The sequence below is a fragment of the Thamnophis sirtalis genome, unplaced genomic scaffold, assembly GCF_051295495.1.
Source record: "Thamnophis sirtalis isolate CommonGarterSnake01/CBP01778 unplaced genomic scaffold, rThaSir2_p1.2 scaffold_4, whole genome shotgun sequence".
Lineage (NCBI taxonomy): Eukaryota > Metazoa > Chordata > Lepidosauria > Squamata > Natricidae > Thamnophis > Thamnophis sirtalis.
In genome coordinates, this window is record NW_028261384.1 from 115,621,920 (window position 1) to 115,645,462 (window position 23,543).

Below are 23,543 nucleotides of genomic sequence, written 5' to 3' on the forward strand. Positions count from 1 at the left end.
TATTTTATTTTGGCTTGGTTACCATTGAGTTGGGATAGCTCATTTAGCTTTGGGCACAAGAGCATAAGAAGGTTGTTGACAAGAAATTCTAAGAATAACTATACAAATGCTAAAAGTGTCAAGAAGACTAATATATGAGAAAAAGTTGAGAGAATAGGATATCTTTAGGGCTCCTTGCAGTTTTCAGGGCCTTTTCTCTGGCATTAGGGAATTCCATGGAGATGTGCAACATTTGCTCAGCTGACAAATCAATGCAGGCTGCAGAAAGATTTCTGGAGGGCAAGAACTATAAAACCCATTACTTTAGTTTGGGGGGAAAGCCTGGAGGAGACGCATAGATGAGACAATTTTTCATGTGAGGAAGAATGGAAAAGTTATTCATCCTATCTGCTAAAAGATCAGTGAAAGAGGCAATAAAATTAAATTTAGGAATGACAGAGGTTTCATGTCAGTGTGGATAAACGTGCAGAATACAAAGTTGTTTATTGTGGCCCAAAAGCCTTCCAGAGATCTTTGCTCAAAGAAGCATATCTCTTTCAGCACGAAGAGCTTGCTAGTGCTCAAGCATGTATTTTGTCACTGGATAAATGGGAGCTTTTAGCGTTTCAGTTGCTATTTCAATTGTTGTGTAAAATATGTTTCCGTAAGGGTCATAGGCTATACCCCATTATGTCCATCGAAATCAGAGACTGTACCACTTGAACAAGGGTGCTCCTAATTCTGTACAAAGCAATGCCCTTCCACTTCAACAGTGTCTCAACATTTCAACAAACTTTATCCCCTTCCCTAAGAAAAATTGTTCTAACAGCATTGGATCATTCTAGAATAATTTCCTCACAAGTTACAACATAATGATTTTTGACAAGAACCTCTGATAGCCTCATCCATTCAAATGTCAAGTCATATTATCAGGTTAAAAATAAAACCAACAATAGATTCCTCCACAGGATTGCATGATTATAAGGGCCTGATTATATGTAGCTTATATTAAAGATCTGGACAAGATACGAGAACGCAGCTATGAAGGCCAAACACTGTATTTAGAACACTGTCTCTAAATGAAATAAATTTTCTATTTCAGACTATGATAATTCCCGAGGAAACCCAAAATCTCTTATATATGTGCTTTGCAGCAAACTGCAGTGACACTGTGTGTGTGTGTTGATGTCATCGCCAAATGTGACTTACTTGAGTCACAATGTCTGATTCAAGAACACAAGTCATAGCATTTGTATAATGACATCATTATGCATGTTTTGTTTATATCCTACCCATGGATACTTTTATTTGTACATTTTAAAAATTTGGTAGCCCTAACAATTTCAGGCAAATTGTTTTGTCTCTTTAGAAATTGATTAGTGAATTATATTAAAAATGCTCTTTTGGGCTTGCTTGTTTAATTGATTGGACAGTTGGACAGAAGTCTATCTGTCATCATTTCCACTACAGGACCTAACATTAGACTGCAATTCCTGAGGTAGATTCCTCGGGAACCTAATCATTATTTTTAAATAAATATTAGAAGAGCTGTGACCTATTGGATCATTGCTTCAGCGGTATTTCCTTATGAAATTCTTCTGTGCCTTTAACCTTCAACAATGGCAAAGTTTCTAAATATACTTGAAAAGTTCTTAAAAATTCAGGGAAATATTCATGGATGTAACTGTGTTAAAGGTAACCCATGTTAAAACGTATAGCACAGTCAAACATCAGGAAATGTTTTATGACATTTTGCATTATGTCATAAACTGGTTTATGATAATGTTTATGTCATAAAACATTTTATAAAATTGATCAAATTTCTATTCCATGGATGTCATGGGTACTGGTCTGGACCAGTTTTTGGGATGCATGCTGTAAATTAACCTATTTGAGGTACTTTGGTTGAAAAAGCTTTACACCATTTCTCTCAGTCATACACACAAGAGTTTTAGTAGAATATAGATGGGAATCCATTCTCAACACAAATCCAATTGAAAGACATGATAACTACCTTTATTTTAGTGTTCTTGAGCCACAGACTGGGGTGCAAAATCATGGCTAAATTGGTATTTAATATACAGCAACTGAACTGAGTATTGCCTAGGCCAAACTGCCAAAGCAGTTAAAGATAATTTTCTGAGTGGGGAAATATAGTCAACTTTAATTTTTGAACATAGGTTACACTTGAACAAAATCTTCTGAAACTTGACTGTTAATTGCTTGTCACTTGTAATTATAAGGAATCATTTACATCTTGGATTTGTAAGAAATAAAATTAAAATTAAATGCCTCGCTTCCCAGTAATATGTACTACTTTAAAAAGGTTTAAAGTATTTGGGTTAGGAGACTATTCACTGGAATTTTCACAAAGCAATCTGAGAAACAGTTTAAATTTTCCCCTAGATTTTCAAAACATATAATGTACTTTTAAAAACATAAGAAGAACCAGAGTTTTTCTAGATTAGATCAAAAGCCTATTTAATCAGCATTCATTTCTTCAAAGACGTATCAGAAGCTTCTGAGACATTTGTAAAACATGGGCATCAAATTTTGTTTGAATTCCCTACTGGTTGATATTTAGATTTAGAAGGTATTTCAGTGATCTTCTTAAATCTGCTCTATATTTTTTTTCTTTCCCTTTCCCCTCTTCATTTACAGATTCTAAGCAGAATGGCGATGCAGCGAATGCAGCTCTGGCTAATGAAGATTGCCCCACAATTGATCAGGCCCTGTCACCTGAGGAGAAGTCACCTGTCACACCTGGTGGCCGAGAGCGCTATAATCGTGACCGAGCCTGCTTCCTCCTCTCCACGGGTGATTTTGGGCAGTCACCTGATGGAAACATCCGAAAAGGTACGTGTACATACATCACCATCATTTCCCCCTGCCTATTTCTGCAAAGCTTGCATTCCATCCTCTAAGCTTATACCCAAGTACGTTATTTTCCACCCTTATCACTAATACCACCATAACCTTTGTCTTAATAAAATGTAGAGCTGCCACTTTTAGGGGATAAAGAGGACAATTGCAAATATGTTACTGACTTAAGTAAAAGTCTAATCCTGAGATAAAAATGGACATAATGTCCTAGCAACTATCAAGATCTCCATTTGTTCCACTCTAGTATCTTAATAACAGTATGCATTGTTCAAAGGACAGCAATATCTAGTATTACCTTTCCCAACCTGGTGCTTCCAGACATGTTTGACCATAATCCAGAGAACGCATTGGCCAAACTGATTGGGAATTCTGAGAGCTGTAGTCCAGTCTATCTAAATCAGTCTTTCCCAGATTGAGAAAACCTGCCACAGCACCTCGTTCCAGAAGACAATCTATGAACACAGCTGATTTTGAGCAGTTGAGATTTTGGGGAGAAGCTGGATTCTCTACCAGCATCACCAGTCAAAACTCTTGTTACATTATCTGCACACTTCCCCAGCTTCATTACCTCCCCCTTCCCCCAAACAAAGTTATATTTCCCTTATAAGCTTTTGCTTTTTCATCAGTATCCCCCATCCCACCACGTTTTCTCCCCATGTGTATCATTCTGTCTCACAATATTCGGCTGCAGTTGCTCTTCAGGTGTTTCAGGTTGTTCTTTTAAGGGAAGTTGCAGCAAATGACAACTAGTTATTTTACAGGAGTTTATTGGAAAGTCAGAGAAGTGACCATAAAGTGTTTGAGATTATTTCCCATTCTCCAAATTTGTATTAATAGAAGGGGGAGGGAGTAAATCTTGGGCTTAATTGACTTGCTTCAAATTCCTGCAACATTTTCATCCGAAACATAGAAATAATAAGTCTCTAGTCAGAGATCTTGTAATGGAAGATTTTCCCTATTGGAAACCTTGGGCTGGTTTTAGACTAGTGAATCTCAGCCTTGGCCACTTTTAGATGGATGGACTTCAACTCCCAGAATTCCCCAGCCAGCCTTATCCTTAGCTGGCTGGGGAATTCTGGGACTTGAAGTCCACCCATCTTAAAGTGGCTAAGATTGAGAAACATTGTTCAAGACTATAAACCTAATTGAAGACCTACTGGCCTAAGTGAAGAACCACTAGCCTGAGGTTCCCCAAAATGATAATTATCAACCTCCAGGGGCTGAGGGGAACATCCAAGGGTTTGTTGCTGGAAAAGACTGAAGGCCAAAGGAGAAGGGGATAGCAGAGGATGAGATGGTTAGATAGTGCACTCACGCAATGAACATGAATTTGGGCAAATTCCAGGAGGCCGTGGGGAGAACAAGGAAACCAGGGATGCTATGATCCATGGGCCACAAAGAGTTGGACACAACTTAACAATTGAACAACAACAACAAATATTTATTAAATCATTCCCATATAATAAATGTTTTTGGGGGGGTCAGTGAAGAATTTGAAGCTTCATGAAGAGGTTGATAAGCTGGCATTTTGCAACTCTTGTATTAGTCAGCCATGGCTGACTGTTTTATAAAATAAATAAATTTCCATATAAAAGAGAATCATGTTCCTTCCACTCAGCTTGCTCGCAGGTAGTCCTCGATTTATAACTTCATTTAATGGATGTTCAGAATTAAAACCACACTGAAAAAAGTGACTTATGACCAGTTCTCACACAGATGACCATTGCAGCATCCAGTAGTCACATCATCAAACTTTGGGTTCTTGGCAATCAACATGTATTTTACAATGGTTATAGTGTCCCTGGGACTGTCTGCAACTTTTGCAGTCGAGCCTCTGACAAGCAAAGTCAATGGAGTAGGCTAGATAAGGACTGCATGATTCACTTAACAACCGTAGCAAAAAGGTTGTAAAATGGGGCACAACACACTTCACAACTGCCTTGCTTAGCAATGGAAATTTTGGGCTTAATTGTGATTGTAAGTCGAGGACTACCTGTATTCTGCCCTTTCCTATTCAAAAACCCTGCAGACGCCAACTCCCTTGAGCTTAACTGGGATAGGTCACAAATTCAGTACTGATATTATTGGATAGGAAATCGCTAGCAATACCCAAACAATGCTTCTTTCTCAGTTTCTTCCTCCCTGTTTCCTTCAAAGAGTTCTCCTGTCAAAACTTCTATTGTTTTTTAGACACAGGTGATTCTCAAGAGAGAGATGTCAGGAGATTTCAGACTGCTAATTTAGGGTCAGGAAGCTGAATGCTTAGTGCTTATCCAGGAACCGTGTATCATGCTGGGCAAGTAACTTGGAACCATATAACAAAAAGGCTGAAAACCAAAATCTCACTTCTTTTAATATTAGGGCTACAATATCTGGCTTGCAAAATGCTGGTTAGACATTAAAAGGTAAAAGGTTCCCCTCCCAGATATGTGCTAGTAGTTCCTGGCTTTTCAAAGCTGAAGAGCCAGCGCTGTCCAAAGATGTCTCCGTGGTCATGTGGTCAGCATGACTAAATACCAAAGGCACACAGAACGGTGTTACCTTCACACCAACGGTGGTTCCTATTTTTCTACCTGCATTTTTACATGCTTTTGAACTGCTAGGTTGGCAGAAGCTGGGACAAGTAAAAGGAGCTCACTCCATTACACGGTGGTAGGGATTCGAACTGCCGAACTGCCGACCATTCTGATTGACAAGCTCAGCGTCTTAGCCCCTCTAAGCTGTCATCTAGGCATCATCCAAAGTTTTACAGCTTACATACAGTCTCTCTGCAGTACAGGTAGTCCTCGGCTTATGACCATAATCGGGACCAGAATTGCTGTTGCTAAGCAAGGTGTTAAATGAGTTATGCCCGGGTTTGCAATCTTTTTTGCCATGGTTGTTAAATGAAAGATACAGTTGTTAAAACTGGCTTCCCCCATTGACTTTGCTTGACAAAACTGGCTGGAGTGGTCACAAATGGCAATTACATGAGCCAGGGGTGCTGTAATTATCATTAAATACATGCCAGTTGCCAAGCACCCAGATTTAGATCACATGACTGTGGGGATATTACAATGGTTGTAAATGCAGTTTTAAGTTACTTTTTGTGTGTGTGTGTTATTGTAACTTTGAATAGTTGCTAAACCAATGGACAAAGAAAATGTCTATGGAGATTCTCAGTCATCCAGGTCACGGTTGTCCCAAAGGTTCCTTTTTTTTCAAGAGGACTTTCTGTTTTTTCTTTGAAGACGTTTTGCTTCTCATCCAAGAAGCTCATCCAAAGCTGAAGAAGCTTCTTAGGTGAGAAGCGAAACATCTTAAAAGAAAAACGTCTTGAAAGAAACTCCAGTTGCCTTTTGAAAAAGCACCTTTGGGACAATGGACGACGACTACATGTATTCAGATTGACTTCCAAATCAGTTCCAAATTTATTGATCAATCATTAAAAATTTTCATAATTTTTATTAATTCTGCTATTCTATTCAAAATTCCCAGTCCATATTGTTGTTGGTTTTTTTAAATCACTCATGCTAACTACATGACCAAATAACTGGTTAGGAAAATATTAGGTTGTTGCTATTGTTAACTCTGGATATAGTGATAATTAACTTTAGACTGTCAATGACACATCTGAAATTAATATTGCTGGAAAAGTTGTTGGTCATTTTTATGGAACTTTGCATCAACACTTTGCAGTCCTTCATTCTGCATTAGGTGAGACTTGACTGTAATTGTGTTCATCTCTCTGTGTGAAAAAGAATAAGAGGCTGTGATCCCTCTAGTCCAGAAGTCATTGTCAGCATGTTTGTGTGCTGTGTAAGTTCTGGTCTAGCATCTGTCAGAAACTGATCTTAGCAGCAGGCAAACTTTCAAACAGAGACAGGGTTGCCCCTGTCACAGCAGGCAAACAGGAGGTGACAGCAAACGAAAGCTTACAATGACTTTAATTCCACTAAGGAAGCGAGAGCTTTCATGGTGTTGCACAGTGGAGAAGACCAGCAAGCAATGGACAAGGAAAAAGCACAGAAGTGGAACAATCATCACAAAGTCCAAATTCTGACAATCGCCTTTCTATTCCAGAGGCGTAGACATTTGACCCAGGATTAAGTAGATTACAAAATATTTTCATTGGCCTTATTTCTGTTGGCATAAGGGTAGGCAGACTTTTAAGAGCCAAGGTGGCGCAGTGGTTAAATGCAGCACTGCAGGCTACTGCTAGATCAGCAGGTCAGCGGTTCAAATCTCACCAGCTCAGGGTTGACTCAGCCTTCCATCCTTCCGAGGTGGGTAAAATGAGGACCCAGATTGTTGGGGGCAATATGCTGACTCTCTGTAAACCGCTTAGAGAGGCCTGAAAGGCCTATGAAGCGGTATATAAGTCTACTGCTATTGCTATTGCTATTGCTAAGTTCATCCAGTGGAATGAAGGGAGTCCTTCATATAAAGAAGCAGACAGGGTTAATCAAATCATTTTTCAATGAACGAGTCAGTTAAAACAGAAACAAAAGTTCTGAAGGCAGAAAGACAATTCCCTTTGATTTTAAGTGGGATGTGCATATCCAGTACAACTGCACAGGATTCAGAGAGCCTGTTCTTCCTGAAGGAATGTGGTCTGATAGTCAAACCAATATTGATGAGTAAATCCAACCACTGTATTTTATGAGCCCAATATTCAGCTAAAAGAAGTATTGGAAATATTTAACATTTAAAACAATAGAATTGCTCTATCAGCCTATCTATCTACCGTATTTATTTATCTCTATCTCTCTGTCTGCATTGATCACTTTCTATCTATCTATCTATCTGTCTGTCTGTCTATCTATCTATCTATCTATATCTATCTATCTATCTAATCTATCTATCTATCTATCTATCTATCTATCTATCTATCTATCTATCTATCTATCTATCTATATACTGTATTGATCTCTCTTTTTAGCTATCTACTACAACTATCTTCTTATCTCTATCACTATCTATTGCCCTTACTCCTTTTTAGTTGGAAGTTGGACCCATATAATGTACTGGTTGGGTGTACTCTTTAATTCTGGTTTGTCTATAGCAAATTTTCCACCTAGTTGGAAAAAAAAGTTTGGATAAGCATGGAAAAATTGAAGCAGTTATTGAAATACCATTCAGTACCACAGGATAAACTTAAATTCATGGCAAAACACCTTTAAGGCCAAAGTCTGTTCAGTATACACTATTGAACAGGTTGCCTGTTTAAATAGATGGGGCACTTTCTAAGTACACATATTGCTAGTGAAAAAGAAACAAAAGGGTATTTCAATTTATCAGAGTGTTCTTTATGCAGCCATGCTGGTCTCTTTTGAGAGCTGTTATTTTTCTTCTTCATTGGTATGGTGGTAGACTGGGCTTTTATAATCTTGAGTTGTTTTCCCCTTGAGGATACTCATCCATGGAATCCTTCCCAAGCTCTAAGTTTATTGAAAGGTCTCTTAAAGTCAAAGACTCTAGTTTGACTTTGTTCTATTGCTTGTGCTTGCATAATGTTGAATTCCAATATTGTACTTCCCCCCAAAGTTCCTGTAGCTTCAACACCTTCTATCATTTTATTTCTGTTAATGAGAATTAAGTCCAATATGGCTGATCCTCTACTTCCCTTCTCTATTTTGGGGGAGAAAAAGTTTCTGTTAGATTTGTCAGAACCTGTTTGATTTTGCACTTGAGAGTTTGTCTCCCAATTGATGTCAGGATAGTTAAATCCCCCATTACTATTGTGATTTCCTCCTTCACACCTTAGCTAATTGACCAGCAGTGGAGAAAAAATGTTGCTGTTCCCATGTGTTGGCTAATTACTCCAAATGTATGCAGATTAAATCTTGTGAGGGGGATAAAGTATTGTTCAGATGCTGGTTTTTATTAATTGAAGTACAAAATCTAATTTGACCCAGGATAGGCTACTAGCTAATGTATCAGTGGCTTGTGCTGATTAAATGCATTTAATGAAGCTGGCTGGTAGCCTTCCAATATCTTGCAAACAAGAAACCTTCTCTTCACCAACGTAGCTTCCATGTTTACTGTATATTTGCCTCAAACTCAGCTGCAATGATTCCGTGAATATTTATGTCTCATGGGTTCATTTTTCCCAAGGACCATCCCTATTTGTGACTAGTCACTGTGTGGGATAGTCATATAAATTTGATCAATCAATAAATAAACAAATAGTTGTGCTCAATGAACAAAGATACTATTAATGACTATGAAGAAGTATATAAGTTATTGCTTGTAGTATGCATTCCCTGTGTTGACATTTTTCAGAGGCTGCCTTCTTCCCTAGAAGAGATAATTTATGCACTGCACTAGTGATAAATCTATATTGTTGCCAGTGAACATAATATATAAATAATTCGCGGTATGTGACACTATATACATAAGGAGTGTCAAATCTTGGCAACTTTAAGGCCTGGGGACTTCAACCGGTGGTGGGTTCCAAATCCTGTTCCAACCGAGACGCCTCCGCAAGCCTCCACGACGCTCCAGCTGCTCAGCGGAGCATTACGTAAGATGCCGTACACACCATGCATGCGTGTGGAAGTGGCAAAGGCGTAAAGGACAGGTAAGGAGCTCAGGCGGGCGGGCAGGCCCTCCGGAGCACCATACCAGAACGGTACCTGGTGCTCTGGACAGGCTTCGGTACACCCGTACCGGGGCATACTGCTTGCAACCCACCACTGAGTTCAACTCACAGAATTTCCCAGCCAGCCATGATGGCTGAGGAATTCTAGGAATTGAAGTCCAGAAGTTATAAAGTTGACAAGGTTGGATATTCCTGATGTAAAAAGTAAGGTGTGGTAGCGTATTACTATCCAGTGTTATCTCCTTGATTTGCAACCTTTTTTTACCCCAGACATTATCTGTCTGGAACCTCTTTATAAGCTAAAATCAGGTGGAACAAAGCAAAGTGCAATCAAAATGGGAGGGGGGGGGAAATGGGGACGACAACTTTGAGGACACTTTCTTTCTCAATCTATTTCTCTTCTGCCTCACAGGAGAGGGCTCAGGAAGCAAAAATATTGTAACTTTTACCAGAGATCCTATACCTACTCCAAATAGAACATAAATACTGCTACAGCTTCTCCATAGATTCATTGGCAAAATCCAATATTTTCATCAAAATGACTAAAGTACCACAATAATTCTGCAGTACCAGAGGAGCCCTCAACGCATATAGCCACACACATACAATTCAAATGGAAGTCTAGATTGGTGAGATGCTTTCAATGAACAATGCTTCTAAGACCTGCATTGGCAGGTACAGTAGCCCTCGACTTACAACCTTTTGTTAGTGGCCATTCAAAGTTATAATAACGGTTCAAAGAGGTTCACCACCAGTACTTACAACCATTATGACATGTCCATGTTCACATGTTCAAAATTTAGGCATTTGGCAACCAGCATGTACTGTATTTTTCACTCCATAAGATGCACTATTTTCCCTCCCAAAAGTGGAGCATCTTATGTAGTGAATATGGGCAACAGGCAACAGCGGCAAACAGTGGCAGCGATCCCTGCCACCTGGAACAGCTGATTGGTGGTATTCCGGGAGGCCGATCCAACCGTCAATCAGCTGCCTGGTGGCAAAGGCTCCAGCATTCCCCAGCAAAGGCAGCAGATACAGAGGAGGCAGGCTGCTTGCTGTTTGCTGCAAGGATTCTTGCCAGATGAATACTGGATGGACAGTGGGAGGCAGAGGCAGATTTTTTTTCTTGTTTTCCTCCTCTAAACCTAGGTGTGTCTTATGGAGCAAAAAATACAATAGTTATGATAGTTGCTGTGTCCCAGGATCATATGATCATTATTTGAAACCTTCCCAGCCAGCTTCTGAAAAGCAAAGACAATGGAGGAAGCTGGATTCACTTAACTGCAGTGCTTCGAATACTTGCAGCTCAAGGTTGAACTGTGGGATTCTTAGTGCTCTCTGAGCTGGTTGCACTGATGATGTTACCTAGTTGGGTAATAAAACATCTGCAAGAGACAAAAGGATAAGTTCAGGGAGCACTGGGGGCCTTGCAATGATTTGCTTCATAGTGGAAAAAATAGTTGCAAAATTGGGCACAACTTGTGTAACAATTGCCTTGCTTAGCAACAGAAATTCTGGTGTCAATTGTGGTCATGTCAAGGACCACTTGTAAATTGTTTTTGGAAGGTTTATCCCACAATTCTAATATTTTTACTGAAGAGCTTCTGATCAGCTTCCAAAGAAACATGCAAAGTTGGGAACGTAGTTTGGGTAATATGAAGAAGGCTGATTTTTTTTTTTTTAGTAAAATAAAATAAATGGTGTAATTAGGTAAGTGTAGGGAACCAACAATATCTTTTAAAGGCTTGCTTCTAAATTTTTCAGTTTCTTTTTTTAAATTTTCATCTACATGGAAATGTGCTTTAAATCAGCTGAGGGAAAAATCATTATTAATTTTCCTATTTGTACATGTGCATATTTTAAAACACATTGGAAATAAGGTCAACTGTCATTTGACAAAAGGTAACTATAAATTCCTATTTCAATTTAAGTAGCTGCTCCTGAAAAAGGTGACAATACAATTAGAAAAGGTATCTGAGTATAAGAGAGCACATTTTAAATAGCACTGAAGAAACTGCTTGTACTACATTTTTATGATTAACAAACATGATTTCAAAAATAGGGGAATTCAGGCTGACTTCAGTTGTAGCCCAACTTAAAAATTAAGTACTCTGTGGATCTTAATCCAAAATAAAATGAGAAATAGATCATTGCTGATTTGCATATGGTGATTAATCCACATATGCGCAAAAGAAAATTCCATATTGCTTAGCCCCAAGGCTAAGAGTATGCAGACAAAATTTAGATGTAGCTTAAGGCAAGAGCTGATAGCTTAAATCTCATATTAGGGGATGAGAGGCTATTTGGATTTTCATTTTCTTTAAAAATGTTCAAAGGTTTAATTTTTCACCAGTCAGGTTGAGTTTTTAGAGGAAACCCCACCAAAAGTCAAGGACACAGTCTGTATTTCACATTTATATATTTATTTATCTCTTTGCTTGCTTGCTTTTTTTTAAAAAAAAAAAATCTATTTCATGGTATTTGTAACCTGCCCGAAGCTTCAGACTCAACTGCAGGGTGCCACAGAAAAAAATCAGAAAATAAAAATTAAAAGAGAGATTCCTCCTCCTCTTCCCCAGATAGCTACATTAAACATTAAAAAGCATGGTTAAAAGCATAGTGGGATGATTTTCTTTTAACAACTTTATAAAATGATGGGATGGAAGGCAGAGATATCCACAGTTTGGCCTATCAAAACTATAGTCTACTCATCCTCGAAAGTGGCCAAGATAGCATTAAAAAGCCGCCCACATTATTTTTATAATTTTTCTTTTTACCAGTATCATAAAGAATAGTTTGGGTTGAACAGTGTCAAGATAGTCTCCATTACTCTAGAACAGTGTTTCTCAATTTCATTGACGTTAAGATATGTGGCCTTCAATTCCCAGAATTCCCTAGCAAGTCATTAATAGAAAATTTTCCAGTTCATTCAGATAAATGAAGATTTAGACCCAAGCTAGTGAGGGTGAACTGCTGTCTCAGAGATTAGTGTAGCATGATCTGATAACCCATCTGATAAGTTGTAAACAGCAATAAATAAAAATGCTGAGATTGTTTTAGACTTCATTACAAAAATTTAAGGAAGAGTTTTATTGGACAAATTAAGAAATTCAAGCACCATCAAGCAGTCATGTTCCTATTAAAATGACAATATTATATTTAAAAGGAATGCTTAGCATAGTTTAAATTCAAACTTTATTGAATCTTCCTCCAAACCTTGCCTGTTTGTTATTCTCTGAATGAAAGAAAATACTAATGATGATTTGATATTGGAACCTCTGGGAATCCAGAAGATAGAGAGACTGGATTTCTAAACAGAAAAATAATATTTTTCTTTTAAATATTATATTTTATAGATTCATTTCTTCCATAGGCAGCAGAGAAAAATCATGAGCCACTTAATGATGTTATCCTTATGACACCCAAATATTTCCCCAGTAGTCTTTTTAGGACCAAGAATGAATTAGAACCCCACCCCCCACCCCCCCGAATCAAAGCTAGCATTCCTAACCATGGCATCATTCCATTTAAACAGGAGGGAAGGAAAGATTAAAAATTAAAATTAATGGGAAAAATAATAACAGCTTTCTCCGAACTGGCACTTTCCAGATTTTCTGGAACAGCAACTCCCAAATTTTCCAGCCAAGAGTCTTGCTAGAGACCTTGAAAATTACCATTCTGGAGGCCTGTCAGGTTAAAAAGGATTGGTGTAATATGATAGAACAAGTGAGCCAAGCAACAGGCTGGGAGCAGAGCAGGTAAGCGGGCAAGTGGTTTCTACAGCCATGCCTCCCTTGACTTCATCACATGCTCATTTTCAGTGCCTCCTCCTCCTCACACCACCTCTGTCTGTTTTTCCCACCCGACCCCCTTTTCATCTCCATCCATTGCTCCTATCCCTACCCCTCCCTTTATTCCACTGCCCACCAAATCTGGGCCCCACAGGCGCCCGCCGCCTGCCACCGACAGCATTTGACTCCTCTGCCACCTCCTGGTACCTGCATGACTACAATGCCAACGCAGCTCCTTGGAAGCATGAGTAGGAGGCCTGGAAAGCAGGGAATTGGTGAGTAGGCTTTCCCCATTGCTCTCCATCCCCTTGACTCACACTTTCAGTTTGGTCTACTTGCACTTTGTAATCCCCTCCAAAAGAACATTTGACATCAACTCTGAAGTTTCCTCTTCCTCCGATTCAGGTTCTTGGTTTCATTTAGGCTTTTGTGGCAGTAGAATAACAGCAAAAAGAGGCCATAAGAACTGCATTGTCGGGAGGGAAGTCATTTGAGGAGAAACAAAAAGCAACAACAGGCTAGGCTAGATTGTCCTGCACAAACACTGTTTTTCATTTCTTTGCTGGTTTTCTTTTTGCAAAACGTTTTTGACATTTGAAAGCATTACAAATGTAATCATCTCTTTGTACAGGTAGTCCTCGACTTACAATCACATTTCAGTCTATAATTCTGTTGCTAAGTGAGGCAGTTGTAAAGTGCGTTCTGCTTATTTTAAAACTGTTTTTGCCACTGTTGCTAAGTGAATCACTGCAGTTGTTAAGGGAATCGTATAGTCATTAAGCAAATATGCCCCTCCCCATTGACTTTGCTTGTTGGAAGCTGGCTGGGAAGGTTACAAATGATGATCCCATGACCCCAGGACACTACAATTGATTTAAATACATACAGGCTGCCATGCACCCAAATTTTGATCGCATGACCATAGAGATGTTGCAATGGTAAAAAGTGTTAAAACCAGCCATAAATCACTTTTTTGAGTGCCGCTGTAATTTTCAATTACTAAACAAATGGTTGTAAGTCAAGGACTAGCTGTAGTCTAATACAATGCTATCAGCTTTTCAATTCACTGGCATCTCATTCTGTTTCATGTTTCAGCCAACCTTCGGATGTTTCCCCTATGTGAAGTAAAGTGGACAGAATCATATTCCTTTTTTTAGCACAGCAGGCTACATATAACATTAAATCTTGGAGTAATTTTAGGGGTCATAGAACTTTAGTGAAGGTATCGCGTAAGTCATTACTAAAACCTTCTACTTAGTGCAAGATACAGCAGTTATGATTTCAGGGGTTTGCAGTGAGTTAATTTTAGGAATAATTTAAAAATAGTCATAAGTATGACTGAAGTAGGGGCCTACATGATTGCAAAGCTCTGCAGAGGATGGCAGCAAAGAGATACAGTACAGAAAATCTATTTCTTGCTTCCCTCTGGTGGTTGAATAGGGGTTTGATTGATTGATTGAACCCATATCTGCTATTCTTACAGAAGATTTCAAGAACTCTAATACAGGTAGTCCTTGACTTACGACCACAATTAAGCCCAAATTTGTTGTTAAATGAGACGATGAGTTTTGCCCCATTTTAGTCCTTTTTTGCCACAATTGTTAAGTGAATCACTGCAGTTGGTAAGTTAGTAAGGGAATCTGGCTTCCCCATTCACTTTGCTTGTCAGAAGGTTGCAAAGGGAAATCACATGACCTTGGGACACAGTCACGGTCATAAGTATGAACCATCTGAATTTTGATCACAGGATTGTGGGGATGCTGCAACTGTGAAAAACAGTCATAAATCATTTTTCTCATTGTAAGTTTGAATGGTCACTAAATGAACTGTTGTAAGTCGAGGACTACCTGTAGATTGGACCAATTATTTTTTTAAAATTTTACATGTATGCTGCCTAATTACAAGACTAATTATTATTCTTATATAATCCTGTAGCATTTGTCCCTCAAAGGCCATTTTCTAGATCATTGACCCTGTTGCCCCCTGGCAATGCTAATTAAAAATACGCTGCTACTGTATTGGACATGAAATTTCCATTCAACTGCAATGGCCAAAGGCTATTAAAATGTTGCTTCTGTGAGTAGGTTATTCTTTATCCTCATTAAAGCCATTTAAATTGGAAGTGATCATCTGTTGTACCACTAATAGCCTAGTGTTATCTCTGTCAACCTATTTATTACTATAAAAATAGTTCTCCTAAACGAGAGACCTTCTAGTATTATAGGAAAGAGGAAAAACCTTTGTGTAATCACTCTACTGTACGCCATTCTTGTTTTATAATTTTTAATTTCAGAATTAGCTGCTTGTCCGGTTGAAGGACTCCAAGGGTTTTGTTCTCTACACTAATCATTTTTGTACATTTTATAGAATCTGTAGCATAAATGTCCACTTAACGAGTTTAATATTTCTTTTAAGAAATTATATGCTGTACTTCACTGAGCTATGTGGGACTGACAACTTATGGACTATGTTGGACCCTTTTATGTCAAATCTTTTTTATATGCTAAATATATCACAAATAAAGGTTCAATTGTATTTGGAGAGCTGTTGGAGAACAATCCACTGAAGGCGTTTTCTATTACTTAGCTCAGACTGTTTCTCAGACCTGGCAACTTTCAGACAGGTGGACTCCAATTCCCAGAATTCCTAGCCAAGGCAAAGTTGCCAAATCTCAGAACAATGAATTAGTTGCAGAAGCTACCTTCTTTTGGAATATTAATAGGGAATAGCATCAGGACAACCTTGTTTGAGCTTGGAAATCAAGCAGGGTCTGCTGTAGTTAGGACTAGAGCAGGGGTGTCAAACTCAAGGCCCAAGGGCCGGATGCCCAGGGTTGCTTAGATATGGCCAACAGGGCCACCCTGGAAACAGCAAAGGACTACCCACGGAGCTTCTGCCAGCTCTGTTTTTCCTGGCAGAGCGTTGCAGGAGGCAGTTGCAGCCAAAAATGGAGGTTGCGATGGCCGTGAGTGGCCCTCCCGAGTTCCTTTTTAACTGGCAGAGGGTTGCATGAAGCCGTCACAGCTGAAAACAGAGCTCAGGAGCTCATTTTCACTGGAATAGCACTTGGGCCGCCACAGGCGCCCCTGACACAAGTGACGTCCCACTGGTCACACCCACCCTAGTCATGCCCACCCTGGCCCCCCAAAGTCAAACACAATCCTGATGCGGCCCTCAGTGGAATTGAGTTTGACACCCCTGGACTAGAGAAAACTCAGAAGATTCAAAATCTTTCATTGGAAAAAATGGTGTCCAGATAAGGAGGGCAGAACAATAACTTTGCCCATCAATAGTTAGGATGTAGGATGAATACACGGGATACTTGACAAACTCTTTTTCTCTTACAGTAAACCAGGACCTGTTCAGTGCTGAATTGATAACTGGCATATTCATTACTATGGAAGAGAAGCTCATTGGTTTTATTCAGGCAGAAAGGGTATTATACATATCCGTTTATCACTGGAAGGGATTGTGCTGGGGGTGTCTACAGGGAAGTGGTAAAAAAATAGTCACTATGGCAGCCGCAACAATGGGTTTGAAATCCTGTCTCCTTTTTTACCTAGGATCAAGATACCACAAAGTTTGAGAAACCTCACAGTACAAGTAGTCCTCGACTTACAACAGTTCCTTTAGTGACCGTTCGAAGTTACAATGGTACTGAAAAAAGTGACTTGTGACTGTTTTTCACACTTATAACCATTGCAACCATCCCCATGATTATGTGATCAAAATTCAGATGCTTAGCAATAAGTTCACATTTATGACGGTTGCCGTGTCCTGGAGTCATGTGATCACTTTTTGCAACCATCTGACAATCAAAGTCAATGGGGAAGTTAGATACTCTTAACCATGTTACTAACTTAACAACTGTAGTGATTCACTTAACAACTGTTGCAGAAAAGGTTGTAAAGTGGGGGGAATCACTTAACAAACATCTCACAACAGAATTTTTGGGATCAATTATGGTCATAAGTCAAGGACTACCTGCAGTGATTTCCATGTGTGTATTTATATAGAGAGCAGTGTTTCTAACCTCAGCAAATTTAAAATGTGTGGAACAGGCTGGGGAATTTTGGGAGTTGAACTCCATATATCTTAAAGTTGCTGAACTTGAGAAAAACTAATATAGAGCAGTATATGCAAATATGCAAACCAGCAGATTTTTAAATCCTCTTTTTAAGCAGTGCTTTTCTATTATTGAAGTGATGCTATTTATACTGTCACTGTAAATCTCTGTCAAAAGCTTAGATACACACAAACAGGCAATGTGTTAGTATCAGGCAGTTCACTTAATTGCACCACCATTTTATATAATTTTGGAACATGGGCACTTATGTACATTACACACTCACTAGTTACCAGCAGAATTTTTCCCCTCTCCAATTTCTGAAAAACATACCAAAAAAATGTATCAGGCTATCTCTTCAATCTTGTCTACTCTTGTCTTCTATGGTACAGATAAAATAACAATTAACTACTTCGGGTTAATCACAAGCCATAGCATATCATGTTAGTCCCTTGCCAGACCTTTCTTCTTACTTTTAAATTAAGAGTTTATTTGTGTTTAACAGAAGACCGACAAAAAGCCTCAAATCCAGTAAGGGACACACCAAAGGAAAAGAAAGTGACCAAGAATGAGCAGATGTGAACAAATTGTAAGAACGTTATTTTTAGGCATGCCGTTAATTTCAGTCTCAGAGCTCAAGGTAGTCTATTCTATATATAGATTTCTCCAACCCAGGGTGCTCCGGATGTGGGAGGCCCTCCAGAGGCTGGGTTGGGAATTACAAGAGTCAAAATTCAGCACATGGAAATGGTACCATGTTGGGGGAAAGCTGCTTTAATAGGCATATAGACAAGTTGTAGCCCCTCCCACTCCCCCCCCCCCTTTTTTACAATCAGGATCAGGATTAAAATTTAAAAGAAACAGCAGCAAAGCTGGGCCAAGTCACTCAAAAGTTTGCCAGTTTGTGTTAGGTGCCAATATCTTCATTTCTATTCTTCTCACTTATCATATGTATAGGCACAGACTCATACATACCTTCCTAATTCCCCCTCCTCCCCCGCTTCCATGTCCTATGTGCTTTGGCTTTATTTCATTATTATCTGTTTTCATTTTCAGGGCAAATATTGCGCCTGTCCATGGAAGAGAACGATGGGGAGCCCCACATCCCTAGAACTGAGAGTTGGGATGTCAAATAGTACCTGCTCTTAAAGCATAGAAAGGAGGGGAAAAGAGAATGCTCTAAAAAGCAGTGTTTTTCAAACCTGGCAACTTTAAGATGTGTGCACTTCCATTTTCAGAATTCCTCAGCCAACCATGCTGGCTAGGGAATTCTGGGAGTTGAAGCCAACACCTCTTAAAATTGCCAAGTTTGAAAAACGCCTCTTTAAAGGGACATTGAAGATGGACACCATTAGGGGAACAAATTGATGGAGCATGGGGCTATGAGTACAGAGCTGAAGTGAAATTGGGAGAAGCTGAATTGTTGAAGGGGTAAAAAAGCAGACAAGATAATCTGTGGCTTGACTGAGTCGCAGAGTAACATCTCAACACAGTCCATCAAGTGACAAAAGCTTCTTGTTCCTGGCAGAGATGGGGCTTCCCTCGTGTTCTTCCCAGGGGTGGGCTGCATCAATATTTGATTCCAATTAATGCCCCATTTCATACGTCTTGTAGGGTCTACCCTGTATTCTCGTAACGCCCCGACTGCGTGAGCCAGGTACGTATCTGGTGCCATACACCTCAGCCTGCTTATTTATACACCTGGGGGTGAATGGGGGGCATTTTCCATTTTTTACAGGCAGCTGATTAGAGATGTCTGGATGAAGCTGGGGCTTCATGCCAGCCTCTGGTTCAGGGGTTGGGTGGAGAAGGACAAGAATCCAAAACAGTTCCATCAAGCAGCCTTTAGACTTCTTGTCATGGCCTAATTGCTTATGCCAATATTTGTAGCCCCACAGGATTGAAAAAATTAAGTCACGAAGATTCTGTGCATTAGGTGCAATTCTTAGGGGATCCTAGTCTTGGTTGCACAGTTTCATTGCCAGGCAGTACCATGGTTCTCATTTTATGCTTTCCATTGGATCAGATTCAAACAATGTTGTCCATCCAAATTCACACCTTTTAGTTTTCCTTTGTGTGCAAATCAGTGCTCCTCTCTTTTTTCCATGTGCCCATTGTTTTGCATATGTTTACCTAAGCTTTTGTCTTATGAGCATATGCAAAACCCCAAATCATGGCCAAGGAAATAAATGAGTGGCTTGCCCTGGTTGCAAAATTGAATTCTGGGTGTAGACAACAGTGTGTGCAAAAGCAGGTAAGTGTCAAACGGAGTGGCTGGTGAAATGTTTGGATATCGTTGCATGCCAAGAAAGCTCGTCTTCCCATTTGCACACTCAAAACTAGTGCTAATGGGACAGAAACAATGCAATGCATTTGCATGCATACCCCGTTCGAGCTGCAGATGAACCTAAAGGGTAAGCGTGCAATCTGCTGCTTAATTGCGTTTAATTTAAAGAGTTGCACGTGAGAATAAACTGGATAGTCTCCTTGCTTTTAAGTTTCGCTTCATTCAAGTAATTCTGGACAATTTTAAAGAATTGTGCAGTAAAAAGTAAAAGTTTACTTAGTGTGAGCGAATCTTAGAATGTGCAAACTGTTCCTGTGCAAGTAAAAATGAACCGATGAGCACAGAAAATCTGCACTTTGCACGTGCTGTTATTTCTTTTGCTCCATGCAGCGTGTCAAAAGAAAGGGTGAGCACATGCTGATTATATGCAAAACTCTCCTTCTTCTGCACACAAAGGAGTGAATGTTTGCTTGCACAAGCTATCCTGCTTAGCATTTCCAGCCCGTATGATCAGGTATTTGTGTCTTTCTTTGTTCCCAGCTCTGATTACCGCCTGAGACTGGCTGGGCATGTGAACTCCAGCGCTCCCTGGAGGAGGTCAGCCTTGCTCTGCTTTCACTCCAATCTCACTTGTTGCTTTTGGTGTGGGGATGGGGGCTGCTGGTGAATAAGTAAGGAAGCCTGAGGGCATGGTCCTGTCTTTAGTCAGGATCATTTTCTTTCTCCTGCTCAGGACTGAATTGGGGCATCACACGAGATCTATTTAGATGTGTTTGCATGACCCCTCTAGTTCAGTGTTTTTCAACCTTTTTTGTGCAAAGGCACACTTTTTTCATGAAAAAAATCACGAGGCACACCACCATTAGAAAATGTTAAAAAAAATTAACTCTGTGCCTATATTGACTCTAGGCAGGTGTTTTTCCCACGGCACACCTTACACTATGTCACGGCACACTAGTGTGCCGCGGCACAGTGGTTGAAAAACACTGCTCTAGTTAACTTATTAAGTCAGTTGTGGAATCATAAAATAATCAAGGTTAGCACATCACTGTTAGGCTAAATCATTGTCACCTTGTTTCTGATCATTGCGTCATGTGAACACACCATGTGTGTAGCAGGGCTGAGCTGCAGCCATCTCTGACATGGAATAACTCTTTTGCTTGACAGTACAGGTAGTCCTCAATTTACAACCTTTCGTTCATAGTTATGAAGGATTCAAAAAAGATGTACTGACATGACCCTTGTACCACCCCTGCAAGTAACATGATCATAATTTAGAGACTTGGCAACTGACTTCAATTTATGACCAGTTGCAGCATCCAATCATATGATTGTGATTTGCAAGCTTTTTTGCCAGATCCCAGCAAAAACAAAAAGCTAGGTAACCTCAACAATTGTGTGATTCACTTAACAATTGTTTGATTTGTTTAATGGCAGTGGTAATTTGCTTAATAAACAATGTCATAAAAATAATTGTAAAATCGGGTCCAGCTTGGTATACAACTGCAATGACTTATAAATGAAGATGCCAGTCCCAATTATGGTCATACATCAAGGACTATCTGTACTGAGGTATGAGAGAGAAAGAGAGAGAGAGAGAAAGAGAGAGAGAGAGAGAGAGAGAAAGAGAGAGAGAGAGAGAGAGATTGAGTTGGGCTTCCACACGCTAAGAAATTGCACCAGGTTTGTAATAGATTTAGTGCAATGTTCTGATCAGAAAGCTAATGCCTCTCTGTTACACACTGAATATGTAAACGCATGATCATCTGATAATAGGAGCATGCTTTGTAGAGTATCCCTGGGATGACTGTAATGACTTACTACCTGCATGCAAACATACAAAAGCATTACATACTATATACCATGTCATATAGGTCTGCAAAATGCACACTGGTATATGGGATGATATACTTTACATGTAGACCATGCATACATGTGTACATGTATACCTTGAATCGTCCAGTTCCAATTCACAACAGTCTGCAGTAGGTATTCTGAAGTGCTGCAGATAGGCTATACAAGCACAACAATGGATCTCCTGGTATTCATTTGTATTGGTCTAGATCAGCCTTCTACTATTTGGTGGTCTTCAAATGTATAAGATAAAAACTTTCATAATTCCCAGACAGCATGAGTAGTTTAGTAGTAGTTTAGCTAAAGAATATCAGGTTGGAGTTGGATAGGTGTATGGATAGAATGGATGGATAGACAGACCAATATCCAACAAACATACATACTATACTATATTTTCATAATATAATGTATGTACCTCAGAATAGCATCTGTGGGCTGTGTGTTCTCCACTACTTTCTTTTAATGGAAGGGAGTATAGAAGTGTTTTTAATAAAATAAATATTAAAAAAAAAACAAATTCCATGCATATTAACAGTAACATATACATTGTACCAGGGCTTTTCAAACTGAATTCTGTTTGAATTTGATGGGGTTTCCTGAGAAACTATGGGGGGGGGGGGAACCTCAACTAACTTGAATATAGAAAGTTGCATAAATAAATTCTAGGCACCAACTTTATTTTATTGGTAATGTTTATCCCTAGAGTTTTGCCTTTTGATTAGGGATTCCAATGTTTTTTAGCAGATTCTACAGCCTGAAAAAAAATTGAACTCCCCCTCCCCTCCCACCCTCAGTTATATGACTCATGTGTCAGCAGGTTTAACCTGGAACATATATTTAAATTATGTTTCACATATTCCTTCATCAAATAGCATATTAATTACATGCATTACATTAATATTATGAATCTACTTACAATGATTTGACCCTCACATGCACCATCTGGAATAAACTCCCATTTAATTCAGATCATGCTACCAAGAGCCTGTTGTGAGTTATAACCAATGAATCTCCAAAATTCTCACTGGGAAAGACCAGGCATCCTTAGGCCTCCTCACTCCGTCCCAGAACCAACACCATTTTCAGAGCAGCTACAATGAATCATGGCCTTTTCTCACTGTGATTAGCACAATGAAATGTTCCTTCCATTGGGAGGAGGTGTATGGAGACAAAAGTATGGGGCCCTGTGATGTAGGATGAGGGCCCCGTGGGGCCAATGGGATGGCAAGCAAGGCAGGAGATGTGAGAGGCTTTGAGAGGCCCAGAGTAGGCCACATGTGAGTTAGGAAAGTACTGCATTGCAGGCCTTGGCTTGCGCTAGGCCTCCCAGGGCTTCCCCTACCTCTGAGTAACCCAGGCTCCATTTAACGACCACATCAGAAAAAAGGGTGGAGGTTGTTAAGCAGAACTATCACATGATTGCTTCAGACACTCAGATAGATAGATAGATAGATAGATAGATAGATAGATAGATAGATAGATAGATAGATAGATAGATAGATGATAGATAGATAGATAGATAGATAGATAGATAGATAGATAGATAGATAGATAGATAGATAGATAGATAGATAGATAGATATCTCGAGTTACCTTATTGTAAGATAGGCAACCAATACATTTTATAAATAAAAAATAAATGTGTAATGACTTTCCTGTATGAGATATGCAAAATACTTCAGTCATAACATGTTCTAGTCCCATGCATCTCCTATATTGTCATATGAAGCAAGTGTGGCTGAATGGTTTTTTTCTGTGTTGCACAATCGGCTGTGAGTTGTGTAGCAAGCATGAAAGTAGTGACACTTAGGTTCTTCTACAAGGGGAAAAACAGGTTTTTAGGAGAGGGGACAGAATGGAAAGTCATGGCAGGAATTGCTTTGGCAGCAAAAGGGTTTTTCAGATTAAATTCCTCCTCCTCTATTCTATCTGTGATCCCTATAATTATCGGCCTCTCTTTCTTGAGGATAAGTGCATTTTTTGGAAACATTTTTTGCAAAGTTTTTTCCCCTTTTCTTATGCAGGATATGCCCTTTATTTTTTTCTCCCTGCATTTTATATATTTTGGAATGTTTGGGGCTGAGAGGGAATTATATA

The 23,543-nt window shown here is 39.3% G+C and overlaps 1 protein-coding gene across 6 annotated transcripts in view; it reads left to right on the forward strand.

The window, feature by feature from the left end:
• LOC106549269 (voltage-gated potassium channel KCNC1-like) overlaps nt 1-23,543 on the forward strand; it is a 63,054-nt gene that overhangs the window by 29,983 nt on the left and 9,528 nt on the right. Inside the window, exons 4-6 of one of the 6 annotated variants that reach the window (XR_015696480.1) lie at nt 2,641-2,835; nt 13,394-13,514; nt 18,920-18,962. Coding sequence is in view for 4 of the 6 variants with exons in the window: in XM_087713811.1 (XP_087569937.1) it covers nt 2,641-2,835; nt 13,394-13,491 (293 nt within the window). In the remaining 2 variants the exon portion in view is untranslated. Of the gene's footprint in view, nt 1-2,640; nt 2,836-13,393; nt 13,515-18,919; nt 18,963-20,132; nt 20,190-23,543 lie in introns of all 6 variants that reach the window. The other 5 variants (XR_015696479.1, XM_087713813.1, XM_087713812.1 and 2 more) reach the window with 5 other exon arrangements.